The following is a 19,559-nucleotide window of genomic DNA, read 5'->3' on the forward strand; positions in this document are numbered from 1 at the left end:
GTAGCACTCAGTATTTTCCTTGAAAAGTTCCCTTCTGAAAAACAATCAGATGCAATGCTTCATCTTTCAAAAGATCCAGTGGAATTTGGAATAATATTGTGTTTTCAGAACAAGATTTAAATTTAAAATTCATTAGCAGAAAGTCACTGTCTGTATTGAGTATTACTACATTACACTAAAACAAGAAAGCTATACACATAATTTCCAATTAGGAAATACTTCTTTACTAAAGAAAGTGTAAGTGAAAGTTGCCCAGCTTTACAAATGAAATTAGTATTTTTCAGAGATGCATCGTCGAGCAAGAATAGGCTTGATTTTAAAGAAAGGTAACCCTCAACAGGATCATAAAGAGCACACTTAAAAATACATGCAATTTACAAATATTGTGATTGTAGATGCAAATGAGGCACTTCTTTCCTCAGTGGTTAATTGCATATATGGGCACCTTATTTGCATGAACAGTTGTGATAAATTAAGATATGCAAAACACTGTGGTCATGTTTGCAAATCAGATACTGTTGTTAGGGAACAACAGTGATATGCGGCCCCTATTCTGATCCAATTTCATGAGTGGGGTCATTTTAATAATTTTTTGCTGCAGGTGTTTTTACAATAGGCACTTAGAATGTACATTTTAAATATGCAAAGAATTTTTGAATATGACTCCAGATTCAATTTCCTTATTTATTAGTAGTTTGACAGTGCAACAAGCAGGCCTACCATAAGTGCATGGGAGAAAAGGGAGACAAATTTTTAACTGACATAGTATGTTCCAGTCCAAATACTTGATCTGTAGGGATACAGAAGCAGCTGTACTTGTTTTCTACAAGTCTGGACAGAAGCACAGATGTTTGGGAGACAGAGTACTGACAGACTGTGTTCCAGAGCAGTGCTGGTCATGCCTGAAACAGTCTGAATGTCTGATATGCCGTCCTTCAAGTTGTCTTATAGAAAATACAAATTTAGCACAGCAAATTGGAAGAAAGCTTAAATGTATATTTTCCCAAAAGCATTTCTGAACAGTTAAAACCTGAGAGGAACTGACAGTCTGCTGCTGGATGCGGCTCCATACCTGGTGAACCAGTGCCAGCTCCACCTCTAGTCTTGCTGATCTTTTAACAAATCCAGTCTTAGTAGTAGTGTGCTTAGGCTTTGGAGCTTTAATCCTAGCCTGGGTGACAGAATGTGGGAGAGCTGCTTCCAGTTCACACAGTCCTAAGAGACACAAAGAATGACTAACTAATGAAGCGATGGAAAAAGAATTTTCAGTTTCGTCAAAATTTTTAATAAATACTTCATAAAAACTAAATGTTCTGAAATGCCTTACCTGCAAAAGTGCTAAGATAGAAGTTTTTTACAACAAAGCGTTCAGAATGGTTGTCTGGGAAATAACCAATCCTAGATAAAGGAGCATATGTTTGTGATGCAAAGTCAGTATACTCTTTGATGATATCTCGTCTCTCCAGTTTCCCCATCACATTCTTCCTCTTAGCTATCAGTTTCCTGAGCACTAGAAAGAAAACACAAATATAAGAAGTTTCTTCATACAAGGAATTCTAAAAAGCCTCATCTTCAGAAATTCACAAAGGCTCTTGCTGGGTAATACAAAATATAAGCTGTTTGACCAGAACAAATGCTGGCCATGCGTATCTATATTGTGGCTGCGAACTGTTTCATCTTCAGTAAAGACTGCAACTTTCTACAGATAGAAAGGGCTTGTTTGAAAACTGTCTTGTACTGCTCTCTCCCTGGTTTTCAGACTTACTCAGTACAAAGTCATGCTGAATCTTTTTCATTTTCTCTTTTTTAGCCTTCTGATGATTTTGCCAGTGGTCGTCCAAGCGCTTGGCATCCAGCTCACTCTGTTTCTCCTGTTGCCTCAGCAGCAGCTTCTTTAAGACTCTCAGTCGAATCTCCTGCAACCTGCAAGGTAAAGAAAGGCCAGGTATGAGTTAAAGCACTTTGCAGTGTTCTGTGCAATCCTGTCGTCATCAAATCCCACATACCACTGCTTTATAGATAGTTCATACTGCATATTTAATATTTAATCTTTCATTTTGAAAAGTGAAAAACTGTTGTGGTAGCAGTCTCTAATATTGAATTTAACAAAAATATTTCTTCGGAAAATCAGGGGATTTTTCACAGAAATCAAAGGTGTGCACCCTCTGACCAATCCCCTAAGCCTTGTTGTTTATTCTCTGTTGGGGTGATAATTAAAAGAAATAGTGTATAGCTGGACTCCTACTTTTCTATTTCCTGTTCTCTAAAGGCCCACTCCTTCCTCTCCATATCATCCATCATTTTCCTCCTCTTCGCAATTTGTGCAGCGTTGTCCATGGCTGGAAGAGTTGCTTCCCACGCACGTTTCTCCCGGGCACGTTCAATCATCTCCACCTCGGCTAGTCCTGCTGGTAGCCCCCGACCTTACAAGGACAAGCAGTAGCAGCTCTTTAGAAGAATCGTGAATCCAACAGTACACTAAGCTTTTAGAGAGCTTCATGGGCACATGCTCATATGTTATACCAATGCAGAGCAGTTAATAATCAGAAGTAAATACTTCTAAGGCCAGTGAAATTCTACAGAATGAGTAAAGGTAGGACCTACAGTTGCTATAGCTTAGCTGGCATTAACACTAGCTCTTCATTCCTTTACTGCAGTCTGGAAAGGAGGACATCTTCTGAGAATGGACACTTTCTTTGGCATGTCCAGTATCTATCACTATTGCAGGTGAGACACTGGGACATGAGGATCACAAGCTGCATTCTGAGGCAGCCTTCTTACGGTTTTCTTTCTGATGTCAGAACAGCTGAGGAACATCAGGTAAATGCAAAATTGCTCCTAGTAAAACATACAACCTTTTAATCTTGAGTGATCTTAAAACTCTTTATGAAATGCCTCAGAATAGCACTATTAAGCAGTTAAATATCACACATATTTTAAAAATAGCTAAAAGAATGTGCCCTAAGGGAAGACAGCATTGGTCTACCAAAGCCAGCAATAGACTTGAAACCTGACATTGAATAAAAGAGAATATCCTGCTACAAGGGGCATGTAATTGTTATAATTTATTTTGATTTCACAACTCACCCCAAGTGAGAGTAGCAAGAGTCAGAAGTTCAGGGACTGAGCCACTGGGAGCTACATATTCAGGGGAATAGGGATCCGTTTGGGCTTCACCATCCCTGTAATCTGTCTGTGTGCCCAAAGTTCGTAACTTGGGACCAAAGATCTTGCTGTCTCTTGTAGCTGAAAGGATAAAGGGATCTATCCTGAAAAGAAATGCAATATGGAAGAACATTTGTCACATTCATTTAAAAGGAGAAAACAAATCAGAAATGCAACACTAACTTAAAGGTAAGATATTCAGTTGTACTGTTTTATCTTATCATTGCTCTCATTGATGTTAACTCCATCATCTTTAGTAAAAGCAGAACAAGACAACACTGAGTCCTTTGAAAGCTCTCTCCTTAGGAAAGCAATCCAGAAATCTTCCTGCTTCAGCTCTCCTAAATTTTTACATGCAAATCTTACCTATGTATCCATTATAAAGTATTGCTTTTAATAGGCACAAAAAAATAATAGTTGAGTATAAAATGAAGGACTGTTTCAATTTAACTTATGTATCTGCTTTTCCAACATTTCCAAAACTAAACTCAATTCTGACTTAAGCATGTGCAAGTATAGATCCTACTACAAACTGAATCTGCTTATGTTCCCTTAAAATTTGATTCCCACTGAAAATGGGCATCAGGCTACCACATTAGATTATATCACGGATGCTCATGGATTGCAACTATCACAGACATTGTAATAAAATGTTAGAAGAATTTGCAACTATATTGCTGTATTGGAGAATCATCTGTATTGGCTTCTCTTGGCTTTCTGTTTCAGGCCTTATAACAAACGACACACACCTCTTCTACCCAGAAAGCACTACTTACCCACTGCAAGCAAATTCTGAACCATGCAGTCACCTGTTTCTCCAGGAATTCTCAACACTGAACAAACTCTACCTCTTAATGAGTTTTTCCTGTTGTTCATTATGAAAACTGTTGATCACCAGCTAAATAGTTAAGCAATCATTTTCTGGTGAGATGTGACACATTACAACAGTATCGTTCCATAAGTCAGTACTTACATTTCCATTGCATAACAAACATTTGGTGGAAGCAGCTTATTAGAAGGGATGAGAGGTCTGAAAAGAGAGAACACAGAGGTAAGACAACAGCTATGAGGCTCAAAAGATCATTACAATTTAGAAAAACTGCAGTGTAACTTCACTGAAATTAGTGGACTGATTTTCCCCAACTCAAGTTATGTACTTGCATGCTGTGCCTGAATATTAAAGAATTTTTTCACAGCTAAGGAGCAACAGCTAATGCTTCACCAACAGAAGTACTATTCTTTTGACAAAGAAGGGGAAAAAAAAGTATTTTCTCATTCTAAAAACTTGATTTTTCCCTTCAACTTTTGATATTGGTCCACTTATGGCATTAGAGCAGTTACAGTAATCTGTGCTGTGCTAGAAGTGAGGAGTCATAGATAATAAGGGAAACTAAATTGAGTGATTTTCAACAGGATGGAGATCCTGGACATCTGTAGACTACTTGCAAATGGTCCATTAGAAGAAACTAAAGAAGTAGGCCTATTGTATTTGTTGTACAATGATCTACACTAAGACTGAACAAAGGAAAAGTATTCATACTAAGAACTCTTTCTTAGGAATTCCTATGGTTTGCACATTGCTGTTCCATATCAATTTTGCTTAGTCTCTGAGAGACTTAAAAGACATTATGACTGGAAAAAATTACAAGTCTGCAATTTGGAAAAGGTGGAAAACCAGTGTTTTGTAATATGTTTTTAAACATACACTTTTCAGAAAAGAGATATGCTTTGTATTTGCAGTCAAAACTGAATGGAATTTATAAAGAACTGCTGATTGGGTAGGAATACTTTATTTCTGATTCCCCCTTAACATACAATTCTTTATTTTCCTTTTCTAAAGTAACCAGATTAACTAAAAACTTTGAAATAACAAAAGCTCTGCATGAGACTTTTTGCAAGTGACCTAGTCCAGTTTCTCAAGATATTTTACCTGTCCTCCTCCAAAGACTACATGTCAATGTTATAGATAGGTCAACCTACCATCAAGCTCCCATCAGGAGTGAACCCTATTAGAGTTGACCTATTGGACCCTACTATTGTACCTGGGTTATGGCAGCATTCAGTTCTGCATGTGAACTCTTTTTTAAAGACATAGTATGTTGCCACATAAGATAAAAATGTAAAATTTCTCTAAGACTGTTAATTCACTCTGCCAGAATTACTCTTGATGAGTTTATTAGCCTGAGTTTTGATGTTTCAGAGAAGTCTACATTTACAAACAGGTATTTCAATGTGTTTGGGATTGGAATTCTTTGCTGCTTGTAGAGAAGTTTCCTGAGAGCCTTATGCTCACTGAGTTGCTGCTTACGTCTTGCTACACTTCCAATTGGAATTGCAACACAAGACAGTAATTAGAAGTTAGAATTAGAAGTGAGTGTGCTCACAAAATTTTGTATATGTTTTATTAATTATTTGACTTATTTATGGTTTGATCTTTTCAGAGTTGCTTTGTTTGTTTGTTTTAAAGGCTATGGCATTCATTTAGGTGTACTTTAAACTTCAAAAAAGCAAGCTTCTGAACTCTGTTTCAAATCAGGTCATTCCTTACCTTGCAAAATATTTGTAACGATTCCTTCCACTAACTTCAGGATCTTCATACATGATTGGGGGTATTTGAAGAGAAGGTTGACCTCTAAAAGTCAGAATACAGGATTCTTTAGTATCACATAGGAAGTATATTCAGAGCAGTTTGTTGTTAATTTTTGTGTGTTTTTTTTTTTTTTCCTTATGCTTCATTACTTATTTTTTATCTCTACTTCTCTGGTTGCACAATCAAAACATACACATTACAATTCTGCAAAATCCCCATGCCTATGCAAGCAATTATATTTGTCTTTTTTCATCCTTGGTATAGAAATAGAAATACATTTTTATACTTTATTCGTTCCTTCCAGTGCATGGGCAAAAATTGTCATTGTCTATCTTTAATAAAATTTCCTTATGTGCTTGGCATGACAAGGACTGTCCACTTGTAAATGTTTGATCTTGTAAAGTAAACAACATTTACTGGGAACTGTGGGGGGCAAGTTCATTCCCATAAGAGTGAAAAACTTTCCATAACAGAAAATATGCAGAAAGCAGTATAGTGAACAAAGTGAAAGACCACCATTTGCTACCTTTCAAAGAGTAGCTAAAAAGATTTTGAGCAAAGGTGAAAAAATTTAAAATCAACTATTTCAATTTCAATTATCCAATACAGGAGAAAAAATATGCTGAGACTAGTGCATCTTTTCCAAGAATAGTCTTCATTTTTTCCCCATCTTTCCCCATGAAGTATGTAGACTGTTTAATTTTTTCACTATAACATTTTGGATTTCTTTGTTGCAAACCTTTGGATAACCATGAGGTCTACTGAGGCAATCAGTAAGAGAATGGGTAGAACTCAGTCCTTTGAAAGCTATGCATCAGGACTGCTATTTGATTTCACAACTACTTCATACTACAATCTTACTCTTCTCAACCTCCAGGCTTGTTAAAACTAACAAAAACTTATTTAAAGAAAAGTCCATGTCATGCTATTAAGGTAAATCCTTCCCTTAAGTTGCATATAAGGCCAGTCCTGAAGGTCATGTTTTCCTAAGACCATTCTTGGCGACTTATAAGAATCCTGACTTTAAATGTATGGGATTCTGTGTACTGCAGTTTGCTACTGTCGCCCAATTTTAAATACAGAGGCATATTTACAGAGATAAAGTTAATAACACATAATGTTGCTCAACAGCTGGGATGAAAACAGAGGACCACATACTGAGATCAGCTGCCTTCAAAGACCTCGTGTGAGCCCTGTGAGCTGTGATGTGGAACTTGGGGAGCCAACTGTATGGTTACCAACTCCAGCAAAGCCTGAAGAGAGATAAGCCTTAACCTCATGTGACAGACAGTTTACTGCCAAGGTAAGCTTAAAGTCATCTCTTCCTAGCACTTTCCGTCATAACATGTAACAAAAGAGAGGGGAAGGGCTTGGGATGCAGTGCAGTAACATGAGATACTTGCTCAGCACTAATTAACCTATTACTGTAAAGTCATGTTTGTAATTCAAATGAGTTAACTGAGCCGATGGCTTGTTCCACTAGCGGTCTCTGTGTATCAGTGTTGCTTCGTCCAGATGGATTTGTTTCACTCAGCACAGGTGGGCACTTATTTTTATGATCTAACTTTATTAGCATAAGCAGTTCACCCTATTATGATATAGTTATAGGCACAATGGGAACCCGGTGAAACAGCCCCTTTTATTCCACAGATCCTGCCTCAGATCCTGCCTCTTCCATGTCCTTGACTTGTATTTGCTGACTTTGCTGAAATAAACGAGCATTTACTCCTGATAACCTTGCAGAAGCAATACAAATACTGCAAAGACAGCTGGAAAATATTCTATCTTCTGTATCAGCAACACTGTCAATCAGTGCAGGTTGAAAGAGAGGGGATGTATTTCCCATCTTTTGTTAATTGCAAGATACTTTGCAAATACATGTTGCTGAAATATAAAGTAATTTTAAAGCAGCTAAGGTGTCAGTTAAGTTCCTGTTACAGAATAACAGGCAAAATGGAAGAAGCCACTGAGTTTTGCATGTGCATAGGGACAGCTTGAACTGTTGAAATTAAGAAAAAAAAACTTTCCACAGTTATTAATTTATTGTAGAAATGAAAGGAGTATGCTTTTGAAACTGAACAGAAACACGTGAAATATTTAGTTATCACTCAAACATCCTTGATTATTGTCTGGCAAATGGTATAACTCAGTTCACAACGATATCAGAGAACTTCTATGAAAAGTCCATGGTCTAAAGTTAGCTAGGAAAGAAAAAAAAATCTGAAAACAACTAGTTAGGCTGGTGCCTGCAGTCTTGAATACAGCTCTAAGAGGAATCCTAAAGATGCATGGTGTGGCAAAACACATAAATGGTTGCTTAAATATTTGCTGAATCAGAAATGCAAATTGCAATGCCAGGAGAAAGTTCATCTAAGAAGCCCCTGAACTAAAACTGTGGTGCCCTGGTTCAAGCCCTATGCTCTCTTAAATGTGCAGCAAAAGCAATCTAACCAGCTGCAACTTCATGAGACTACAAGGAAACAGCTACCACTGAAGTAGCGCACATGAGCCACTGAAGTCTTTGTAACTTGTCTGATCTCTAAGAGATTGAAATAACTCTCTCCACTTTACCGGCAACCCGTTGCAGAGCAGATAGCACAAGGATGAAGGAATGTGCAACATCCACCCTATAAGAAACAGATGGGCAACCATACTCCACAACAGCTGCAATCTCTTAATTTCAAGGGAAATATAAGTAGGAGCAAATTGCAGTCATCTCCACTTCAGTGTGTAAGGGTTTTTGTTGTTTTTGTTTGCATGTTTGTGTTAAATTACCCAACCATGGAACACTTACAAAGCAAGCTGCTGAAGAGCCTCCAGGCGCTGCTGAGCCCTCCCTCTCCATCTTCGGTCAATCAATGGAGGCACTGGATCTTTGCTGTCCAAGCACAGACTGTAGCCCGGGAAATGGATCAAGCTACTAAACATGCTTGTGAAAATTGGTACCTTTACCTAGCGTTTGTGTGGACACAAAGAAGGAGAATCAGTGATTTAGTGATTTCAAATAGCATCAAAGAGATCAGACTTTCAGCTGATGCTGGTAAGTATATGTATGTGAGCAGCCCATAGAAAAGCCTGGTGTTATTTACAGGACATTTGGGATGAGGAAAGAAGAAGGCATACATATGCTAATGATGTCAGCTGGTTAGATGGTACTTCTCAAGATGTGGAGCATACCAGACTAGCAGCAGATGCACAGATATGTCTTGTGGCTGTTTTCCAGCGTCTAAACTTATACTTAATATCTAAGGGTCTAACAGTTCATTACATAAAGAAGTTAGTGTGCATTAACAGTGAGTATGCAGTAATGTGAACTTCTAACACATTATCCCACGTAACTCCCTCCCGTTTCATGTGCTCTAGAAGTGAAGTAACATATTCCACTTACAGAGTAAAGTTACTTTATTTTATACTATAACAATTTTAGCATGTGCTAAAAATATCTCAATGGGTGTTAGCGCACAAAAATGATCACATTAAAAATCCACACCCTTCCTTCTGGAGCACTGATTTCCCTGGACAGACATGCCTTAAATCTCAAAATTTATGGTTGCCCATAAATCGTTGGAATTGTGTCTCTGCTGTAAGTGATGTAGCTATACTGGCTTGAGTTTCCGTAAAGCCTGAAATCAGTTTTGAATTGTGCATTGACTCTTTCATTTCAGGGGGTGCTAACTCAAATGCATACAGGATTATAGTGACATTTCAAGCACAGTAACTCATCGGAGTTAGAGTGTCAGATTATGAAGACTAGGCAAACTACTATGAGTAACTGCTCGCTGTGCGTGAGACTGCACTTTCATTATACTTCTTTTGAAAGGGAATTAAACTTCTAAGATTTTGGAAGAGCTTCTAAATTAGTATTATTTCATCCTCTGTCCGCCTCATTTTGTGATGCTATAGACCAAGAATTCAAAGTCATATTGTTTTGTATTGCAGATTATGCAGTTGTTGATTCATATGCTTAAAACATGTTCTGTACAAATTGAAGTACGTCACCATGCCCCTCTGCAACATTACATGGGTGACATCCACAACCTCAGTGCCAGTATGTCTGCTTATTTTGTCTGGCCTGAACTGTTAGAACAGCCATACCGCTACAGGCATCTTTATGATGACAGTTTCCAGCTCCTTGTGTGTGTCTCAGCACAGAGGTGCAGACAAATAGGCATTTCTTTCATTTAGATATGTATTTACATATAAAAGAGCCGGAGATAACTATGTAAGAGACATCCAGAAACATTCTCCAAAAAAAAAAAGTTTTTTGATCCCATTGTTGGAATGCTTTCTAGGGAATGTCTCATTGCTGTACAGAACAGACTTTCAGACTTCAGAATATCTGCCTTGCAGGCTCAGTCAAGTGTGTAGTTTCAGCAAGACTCTTTGTTTAAAATCCAATTCATTGTGCAGTTGTAGCAAGTCTGTTTTTCTTTGGCATCCTACCTATATGCAGCCTGTCCAGACATCAATCACTGTCTAAAGGTGTGACTGTAGCTCCCTAGGGACATGCCCTAGCTGGTTTTAAACTAGCAAGGCTGAATACAGGTAGGAGAGGGACAAAGCCAACAGGGAGCTAAGCATGGGCTAACTAGCTAACAGCTTAGCTAGGAAGTGAAACTGTTCCAATCTCGTATGAAGTATTAGGATGGGTTTGTAACCTTTTACAGGCTGTGTAGTCGATGGTACCTAGGTGGTTTTAAGCTGTTTAAGTATGCTACCTTGTGCTGCAGTGTAAGTATATCCAGAGGTAAGTGAGAGGACACCGTGCAATAACACATTTTAATAGCTGTGCTTGCAGTTGCTTCCCGTATTGTCTTGTATTTGGTAACACTGCTTCCTTTGCTTTGTATTTTGCTGTTTAGTGGAGTAGCTTAGACCTGAGACAGTAAGCAAATTTCTATCCATGTGTGTGCATACACCAGAAAAATGAAGTGTATCTGTGAGCTATCTTTGGCCAACACCTACCAATTTATCACCGATAAGTTGGATATTTGCCTTTGAATGGTCCTTCTCACTCGACAGCGTGTACAGAGGGTCTGAAAGACAAGAAAACAAATGGAACCGGTCACATACGGGAGGAACCAGCATGAGGCGCTGCTCAGGCTCTAGTTCCCTCTTTATGTCTGTCCATAAGAGATTATAAACCAAGCTAGGAAAGAAAAAGTGAAACATGACTCCATAGTAACTCAATTCTGCTATCACACAGAGGAGCCTCAGCGCTGACATACAACTAGGTGTGCATGCAAGAAGACAAATCTGCAAATAACACTTTCTTTGCAAGCTCTGCTGCAGAAACAGAAATAAAGGACTGGACAGCGGTGAGCCCTCGGAAGCCCTCATGCCACCGAGCACGGCGGGATGGGGAGGAAGACCCGGCTCCCCTCCAGCCCTCCCCGCCCACAGCCTGCAGCCAGCCCCGGCAGCTCCGCAGCTCCCCCCGGGGCCGGGGCCGGGAGCCCACGGCCCCGGTCCCCGCCTCGCAGCCCAGGGGCTCCGCCACCCCCGGCGCGGTGCCGGTACCGTAGAGGCAGTCGAAGGGCCGGCCGGACGCCATTTGGGAGAGCACGGCGCCGGCAGCGGTTACTGTGGCGACCGGCAGCGGCGGGGCGGGTCTGGCCGCCGGGACGTGCCCATGGCGGAGTGACGCTGGCTCGGGGGGGAGAGTGTTGGGTGACCTTCAGTGCCGGCACTGACACCAGTCCTACACTGCCACCACAAGTCCTTCACCATCACCATGAGTCCTTTGCCACCACATGTCCTTCACCATCACAACTCCTTCATCACCACAACTCCTTCACCAGCACAAGTCCTTCACCACCACCACGAATCCTTCACCACGACAAGCCTTCACCACCACCACAAGTCTTTCATCACAAGTCCTTCACCACTACAATTCCTTCACACCAGCACAAGTCCTTCGCCGCCACCATGAATTCTTCACTTCTACCACAAGTCCTTTACCACCATCACAAGTCTTTTATCACCACAACTCCTTCACTGACACCACAAGACTTTCATCACCACAAGTCCTTCACTGTCATCACGAGTTCTTCACCATCACAACTCCTTCATCACCACAACTCCTTCACCACCAGCACAAGTCCTTCACAACCACCACAAGACTTTCATCACCACAAGTTCTTCACCGCCACCACAAGACTTTCATCACCACAAATTCTTCGCACCAGCACAAGTCCTTCACCACCACCACGAATCCTTCATCACCACCAGCCCTTCAGACCAGCACAAATCCTTCACCACCACCACGAATCCTTCACTACCACCACAAGTCTTTCACCACCGTAACTCCTTCACCACCACCTCAACAAGTCCTTCACCAGCACTACCACCTCAGGGCGCCATGTATGAGGGGTAGCCTTCACTCCCTTTCCCAGTGGTGGTTGCTCACTCAAAGTGGGCCCATTACACGGTTGTAAAGGGCTGCATGGTGAAACAGGCATAGATGTGGTTTGGACATAGCTTGAGGAGGGCGGGGAGTGCTCCGCTGAGAAAAGGGAGGGGGGACAGGCTAGGCGGTTTTGCTTTTCAACAGCTCTTGCTCAAGTTGTTTTATATGATGCTCTCCAGTTCCCCTGGATCCTTACTTAGTGCTTAAGAAAAACTGGTCTAGCAATTATGCTGGGGGACTGGATTCAAGCCTGGATATTCTTATTCCTGGCACTGCTCATGACTATAGGACATCCCTTACTATAAAGTGGTGAAAATAGGCTTGGTGGAGCAGCCGGAGGTATTTTTGCATTTGTAAAGCATCTGAAGAGATGTGCACAAAGGATTACAAATAAGCATTATTCTGTTATTGGGATGCATTGATGTTTTTGAAATGAGGATGGCTGTCACCTTCTCAGAGGAGCAAATCTAGAAACACTCATGTTGTTAAATGGGATGAGCTCTCCTTTTGTCAGTCTGAGGGGATATGGAAGCAATGCTGCTGAGACTACTCTTTTAGGCAGAACAGGACACAAAAAGCAGTGGAATTGCAAATGGGCCATCTCCTTTGCCTATAAGCTTAAAGTAGCATTCATTATTCATTGAATTAATTATTTTGTATACTAAATAATTATTTGCAACTTGGTGTGTCTGATGGAAAATTTTGGTCCCTCACTGCTTTATCATAGGAGAGAGACACAAGGACTACAGTTCCAAATTTCATGACTCTATCAATGCTGTATTACTTTTCTTCAAGGCCTGATGCTTGTTTGAAGCAGCAAGGTAATTCTTAGGGTAATAGATCAAAGTGGGTCAGTTGAAGACTGAAATAAGAAATGCTGCCACAGCTTTACATAATGGATTGATTCATCCTGTAAAGATAACCAGCTGGCTGTAATCATAGAATGATTTGAGTTCCAAGGGACCTTAAAGATCATCCTTTCCAACCCCCCTGCTGTGGGCAGGGACACCTCCCACCAGACCAGGTTGCCCAAAGCCCTGTCCAACCTGGTCTTGAACACCTCCAGGGATGAGGCACCCACAGCTTCTCTGGGCAGCATGTTCCACTGCCTCATTACCCTCCAAGTGAAGAATTTCCTTCTAACACCTAATCTAAATTGCCCCTCTTTTGGTTTAAAACCTTTCCCCCTTGTCCTATCGTTATCTGCCTGAGCAAAAAGCTGCTCTCTATCTTCTTTATAAGCCTCCTTTAAGTACTGAAAGGCTGCAACAAGGTTTCCCTGGAGCCTTCTCTTCTTCAGTCTGAACATCCCCAGCCCTCTCAGTCTTTCTTCATGGGCCTCTTTAATAAGAAATTTTACAAAGTGATGCTTTATAATTATTAACAGGGCAGCAAACATCACTTGTTAATAGGCTTGCCTAACATTTCCCATGACCAAGTTCCGTTTTCCTTTTTCTTCTATCTCATTGCATTAGAGTTTCATAATTTCCATGGTAAAATTTTCCTTGCTGGACATCTGCCTTGAGGTGATGAGGTGTGTGAACTGTACCTTGGCCAAAAAATGTTTTTGTCAGCTCCACCCTCTCACATTTTTCCCCTTTAAGTTTTTCAGGGAGGACAAGATGCAGGTGGCTTGGATTTTTTTTTTTTTTTTTTTGCGTGAGTGAAGGACTGGATGGAAATTTAGTAGGGAAGGAGCAATGGAACAATTTCATACATGTAAGTCGATGCAGATGTACAAATCTCAGGATGTAGCCTGACAGATGAGTGCTCTTTGGAACTGAAGAAGATCAGAAATGTGCAGCTCCACTATTAATTTTAACTGCTTTACAGTGATCTAAATCTATGATGTTTCTGCCATCTTCATTCTCCATGAGCTGCCTGGCCTTACTGAGTCTGACCTGTAGCTGTTGGCAGCTGGAAGACTGTGTGATGAACCAGCTCAGGAGACTGATGTGGCTGAAAACTCACCTGCCAGAAGATAAAACACAACTTTTTAGGTTGCTGCATAGCTGCCTGAAGCTATGAAGCTTTGCTGAATAGCTACCTGAAGCTTTGAGCGGGACCTGTGTGCTCCCGCTCAGAGGAGGTGACTGGTACATGTGGCTGAGCTAAAAAGCTCAAGGTTCAGGTTCCTGGAACTTGAAATACAGGTGAAATACTGGCTTATTTTTAGCTGATACTTCTGAGAAATCTGTGAATTACAGATGTGGACAGTGAACAGTCTGGCAGTGTTTAAGGATGTATCAGTTATTACTGTCTTCTTCATTGTTCTTTGCCTGAAGGCTTCATGTTGTGGTGTCACTTCAGCTGCTGTGGGCCTGCTAGGGTCCCTGGAATATGACTGTGTGCTATGGAATATGCTGAAATGGCAATGTGCTAATGTTTGTTCTCAGTCAGCCTCTCTCTCTTTCTCTCTGCTTATGCAGATCACCCATTTTTAAAGAAAATGATCCCCAGATATGAAAGGCTCTGAAAAAAATCTTTGATCCCAGACTGTACACTGTGGCAATCATATCTCTGACCAACACTTTGGAAAAGGGCCTCAAAGCTTCTCTGGCAGGTCTTTGTGTCGAGGACACATCCTGTTGCTCTGGTTAATGTGAGCTGAAGGTAACTAAGGTGTAAGCAGTCTATCTCTCTCTCTGTCTATATATATATATCCTCTGTTTCTTACCTGCTATTTTTACAACATAACTGTTGGGCTTTCTCCTTAGGGCTGCAGGTTGAAGCATGATTTTTTCTTTTTGGTTGGTTTTATTTTTTTTCAGTAATAGCTTTTCCAGAACAAGACAGTGTAGCTGAGCTGGTGTCCTGTCTATCTGATGATTTCTTATAGCCATTTGGCTGTGAGGAGGCACCATACTCTCAGATATATGAGTAAGCTGTCCACACTTCCATGAGTTACTGTGCAGCATCTGATGGAGTGGACTAACTCTGTGCCAGTGCTTAGCGTGTTGCAAATTTGTGGTAAAGTGCACTAGTTTAGCCAGCCGTAAAAGAGGCTGAGCTAAATGCATTTTACCTCACATTAACCTTGAGGCAGGACAATGTAATTTGCTGTGAAGAGGAATTACTGCTACTCTGTTGATGGACTTGTTATGCCATGATAACTTGCTGAGGTGTTTGAATTGTAAAACCAGACAGAGGTGGAAAATTTAGGCGGAGTAGGCTTGGGCATCAGTTGAGAGCAGAAGTAGGTGGACGAAGAGAAGATGGATTGGACGTGGAAGTGTGGTTTTAGAGGAGAACCTCGGCTGGCCGAGCAAAGATAAATGCACAGGGGAGTGGGGTGGTAGGGAGCCAGAGGAAACAAGAGAGACAGGGTGAGCAGTCAGTAGTAGGGAATGGTGGTGTGGACGAGAAAATGGGAAACTGAAGTGAGGAGATGAGGAAGTGTAGAAGGCTGGGGTGTGAAGCAGTCGACCCGAAAAGATGGTGGATCTCTACCTGGCCCTCCTTCTGCTCTGTAGAGCTTGGGAGGGAACTAGGTTTTTTGAGTGTGACTGCTCCTCTGCAATTCACGAGCATCTGTAAAACCCCTGCCAAGATGTCATCCGTCTGGCTTTACCCACAGTTAGCGTAGATGTTCCTCTCCAGCTCCTTGTTAGCAAAGACTGACCGCCCTGTTGTGCTGAGTGTGTGTGGTGCTTCGTGGTGGCGTTTTCCTTGTAATTAAAGAAATCTAAGTTCCATCAACAAAGTTACAGCATAAAAAGCATTGTTGAAACGCCCAAATTAAAGCCACCCGTGTAAAATTAGTAACTGTTTGATGCTATTTCGCAGCTCGCCACGGGATGTCACAGTTTCTCCACGTACAGGCCATCCATCACAGGCCCAGGCCTGGGTGGTGCCAGCTGGGCGCTCCTGTTAACCACGAGGTGCTATCAGGTGAATTTGGCCCCTGGACCCATCCCAGAGAGGCCTTAAAATCCATTCCTGGGCCGATTTCGCTGTGGTTCTCTAGCTCTGTAGGTACAACACTCAATGACTGGGCAGATGTTATGAAACCTGTTGGCTTTGGGGTCTAGGCCTCGTCTCTGTGCTGGCTCTTGGCTGTAGCAAGGCATTATATACCTTATATACCTATATTATACACCATTATATACCTATAGGTTTGTGAGGCTAATATTTCACTTGTGACATCTTTTGCAAAAATGGCCTTAGAGTACTGATTGAGCTAAATGTAGCTTTGTTGAGGTGAAGTCTTTGGTTTCTCTATGCTGTTTTTACTAATAGCTCTGCTAAAACAGACATCTTGAGATACAACCACTGAAATGGAAAAAAAAAAAAAACAACAAAGATGAAGCTATGGGAAACCTTCTGTTCGCTCTCTGTCTTCTTTTCTTAGTATGACTGTTGGCATGTTTCCTGCACTAAAAGCAATCTACAAATGAGGATAGCTTCAAAAGTCAAAGCTCAAAGAAAACGAAGCAGCAAAGCAGCAGTGCTTTCTGATCACAGTTAAAGGATTCACTCCAAAGCCTGATGAAAGATTTCTGTAATGGTTTTGATTATCACTTTACCAAATAATAATAATTAAAAAAAAAAAAATACAAAAATTATGAAAAAAAAAGCAGTAGAGGAAAGGGGGAATTAAGGACGACTCCAGCTAATATGTATTTTCTGTATTAGAACAAACAAACAAAAACACTTCACCAGTACAGTTAGACATGCATATTCATAAACTTTATTTCTTGGATGAAACCTGGAGGAAATTCTTAGTGATCAGGGAATGACTGAAGCAGAGATTTGGTTGATTTGCTGGGCTGAAGTCAGGAATGTTATTATCTAGTCGGAGTAGCAAAAGGACCTTAGATTGAACTCCTTAGGGAACTAGTGAATTCCTAGTATTCCCATACAAATACTCAGAGGAATAAATGGCAATGCCAACACGTTAGCTTGCAGCATTCAGGTTACAGTGTGTTAACACATCTCACTTTGAAATAAAACATTGTATGTGCTCTCTTCTTTGTCTCCTCAGTTAGTAGTTGAATCACCTGAGGAGATGCTCCTAGTCCGATGTGCTAGGATGTGCTCCTAGTCCGAGCACAACAGCACAACATATCACCCTATATTTCTGGCTTAGAAGGAGTTGGGAAGAGCTTATATCTTCAAATCAATCCAACTACTTCTTGCTTCGGAAGACCTGGATGTGCATGTAGCTGGATTGTGATTAAAGGCGTACCAATTCCATATCTGCTTCTCATTAGGGTCTGGCTCTAGCCATATAATCTTTTTTTTTTTTTTTTTTTTGTCAATTTTTAAAAATAAATAACAACTACATTTGCTTGTAGCAAATCATCAATCAGCCCAGCCTGGAGAGAGGTCCTGCTGAAGTACTCATCTCCATAATATTTGACTGGTGATTCCTGTTCAGCCAGTAGCTGCCATCCTGGCCATGCCAATCGATCATGCCACCTGGCTCTGCTCTCCTCCCAGGGCCAGCATGAGTAAAAGAGGTGGTGACTTCCTAAGAATGTCAAGGGCTGTAGATAGAAGGTTGTCTCCTTGATCCAAGGAGATCTGCGTACCCAGAAGTTCACAAGTTCGGTAGTTAGACTTTACTGTCTGCTTGATGGATGGTTTGTACTAAAGCCAACAATAGTTTAGAGTAGATTTAACAACTCAGCAGATGGGGGGACAGGCAGTATATATTTATCTGATGTATCAAAAACTATACAAGGGAGTATCTTGTTAACATTCACAGCATTTCAGCCAGCTCTCCTTGCTCTTCCTACTATTGTTTGTCAAAGTGCCTGGTCAAGTCTGGCTTCTAATAGTTGGAAGATTTTTCCAGGAAGTGAGTGTTTATGTTTGTATAAAGACCTGAGGTGAAGGGAGCCCCAGGGGCCCTTGATTTTCTATGAGTCTTAGTCAGTCTCCTCATGGAAATTACATTGCTGGCCAGATGTGCTATGTATCTGCATTGCACCTTGTAATTATGAACACAGCATAATTATTCCATACATCAGATTCTTATTTCTTCTCAGACAATTAGTGGAATATGATCTTAATCATCTCTATTAAACCTTTCAAAAATATTTACTTATTGTCCTTTAGTTGCAACCCACTGGACCGAGTTAAGCTGAGGGCCAACACGCATCCAAGGGCCCAGGGAAAGACTATCAGAAATATGGGCAACACAGCAGTTGCAGAACAACCAGGTCATGGCAAGAAATAACCCTCTGTCATTGCCTGTATCCACATAGTCCTTACCACTTCACTTCCCAGCCTCAAATGGTGGAAACGAAACAGAACACAGTGCAGGATCTAGAGCACATTGCCATTGTCTTGATACATCAACTGTGACAGCATGATAGGAACTTGTCCTTTAGCGTGCTGATCTGAAAACATCCCCTATTTGACCCTGTGTAAATCTTTGGATGACCTTTAGGAGAGTCAGACTCAGAGGAACCCATTCTGGGTTTTTAATAAGGGACTGGAGTAGTTGAAGCTAATGACGCACCAGTCCGGAGTAAAATTTAGTATTTTTTACACAGAATAAGTACCAACTTGTTACCTGGAGAAAATCCTGCACAGCATGCTGGTCTTAAAATCTGACCTTAAGCACTCAGGTAGTCAAGTCCAGTTGTTTTTTGGTGGGAATGAGGTTTTTAAAGATATTCTTCAGAAAGTACCAATAATGCTCATTAAACTCAGAAGTTCTCCTGAATCATCAAGAAGAAAAGCAGAAGAAATCAACTGCGGGAGAATTGGGTATTTGAAGTTGAAATCTAGCCTGACCACTGATGTGAAAGCAATGGCTTAAGAGACTCCATTTTCTACATTGTCTTGTAACCCTGCCCAGCAAATAAGAGCTGTGGGGAGTCTAAATGGATTTAGAAGATGTATAATGCTACCTGCTCTTGACAAGCAGCTTGCAGCCACAGTCAGTGACATGTCAAAAATGGAAAGGCTCATATATTTGGAAATACTAAGTATTTCTTCCAGGCTTCCATTTAGCTTCTATGATTTGTTGTGATTGTTAAATTATTTGCTATCGCGGAGCTCACATTTCATAAAACACGATCGAGAGAGACTTCAATAGACTCAAACAAGCAAGGTTTGCTATTGACACTGACATCGAAATGGCACTGCACCAGGCAGAATAAAATTGTTAACAGCAGCAATGCTAAGGGGAAAAAGGGATGACTGTAATGTGTGTAATAGACAAAAAGTGAACCTCCTGTATCACCACTTCTCAGCTGATCAGCAGCTGAACACCATTCATCGGAGTTGTTCAGTTGTTCAGCCTGGTTTGCAGAAAAATGATCAAGAGAAGCTGGTGTTATGGAGTATTTTACAGGGGTCGTTTTTCTTCAATGCATAGGCCAGAGGACTTGGGTTCTGAGCGAGATTTCCTGTAGTGCATCAGCACAGACCTTAGGGAGC

General features: G+C 40.9%; 1 protein-coding gene across 1 annotated transcript in view; it reads right to left on the bottom strand.

Moving 5' to 3' along the window:
- The window catches only part of MAATS1 (MYCBP associated and testis expressed 1), a 30,083-nt gene extending 18,770 nt beyond the window's left edge, over positions 1–11,313 (bottom strand). Inside the window, exons 1-10 of the mRNA XM_032204433.1 lie at positions 11,276–11,313; positions 10,721–10,791; positions 8,550–8,707; positions 5,714–5,797; positions 4,139–4,195; positions 3,088–3,269; positions 2,246–2,423; positions 1,766–1,923; positions 1,328–1,510; positions 1,073–1,215 (exon numbers count right to left, since the gene is read on the bottom strand). Of these exons, the coding sequence (XP_032060324.1) occupies positions 1,073–1,215; positions 1,328–1,510; positions 1,766–1,923; positions 2,246–2,423; positions 3,088–3,269; positions 4,139–4,195; positions 5,714–5,797; positions 8,550–8,707; positions 10,721–10,791; positions 11,276–11,309 (1,248 nt within the window). The 5' untranslated portion in view covers positions 11,310–11,313. The remainder of the gene's footprint in view (positions 1–1,072; positions 1,216–1,327; positions 1,511–1,765; positions 1,924–2,245; positions 2,424–3,087; positions 3,270–4,138; positions 4,196–5,713; positions 5,798–8,549; positions 8,708–10,720; positions 10,792–11,275) is intronic.
- Positions 11,314–19,559: the final 8,246 nt, after the last annotated feature.

The sequence above is a fragment of the Aythya fuligula genome, chromosome 1, assembly GCF_009819795.1.
Source record: "Aythya fuligula isolate bAytFul2 chromosome 1, bAytFul2.pri, whole genome shotgun sequence".
NCBI lineage: Eukaryota > Metazoa > Chordata > Aves > Anseriformes > Anatidae > Aythya > Aythya fuligula.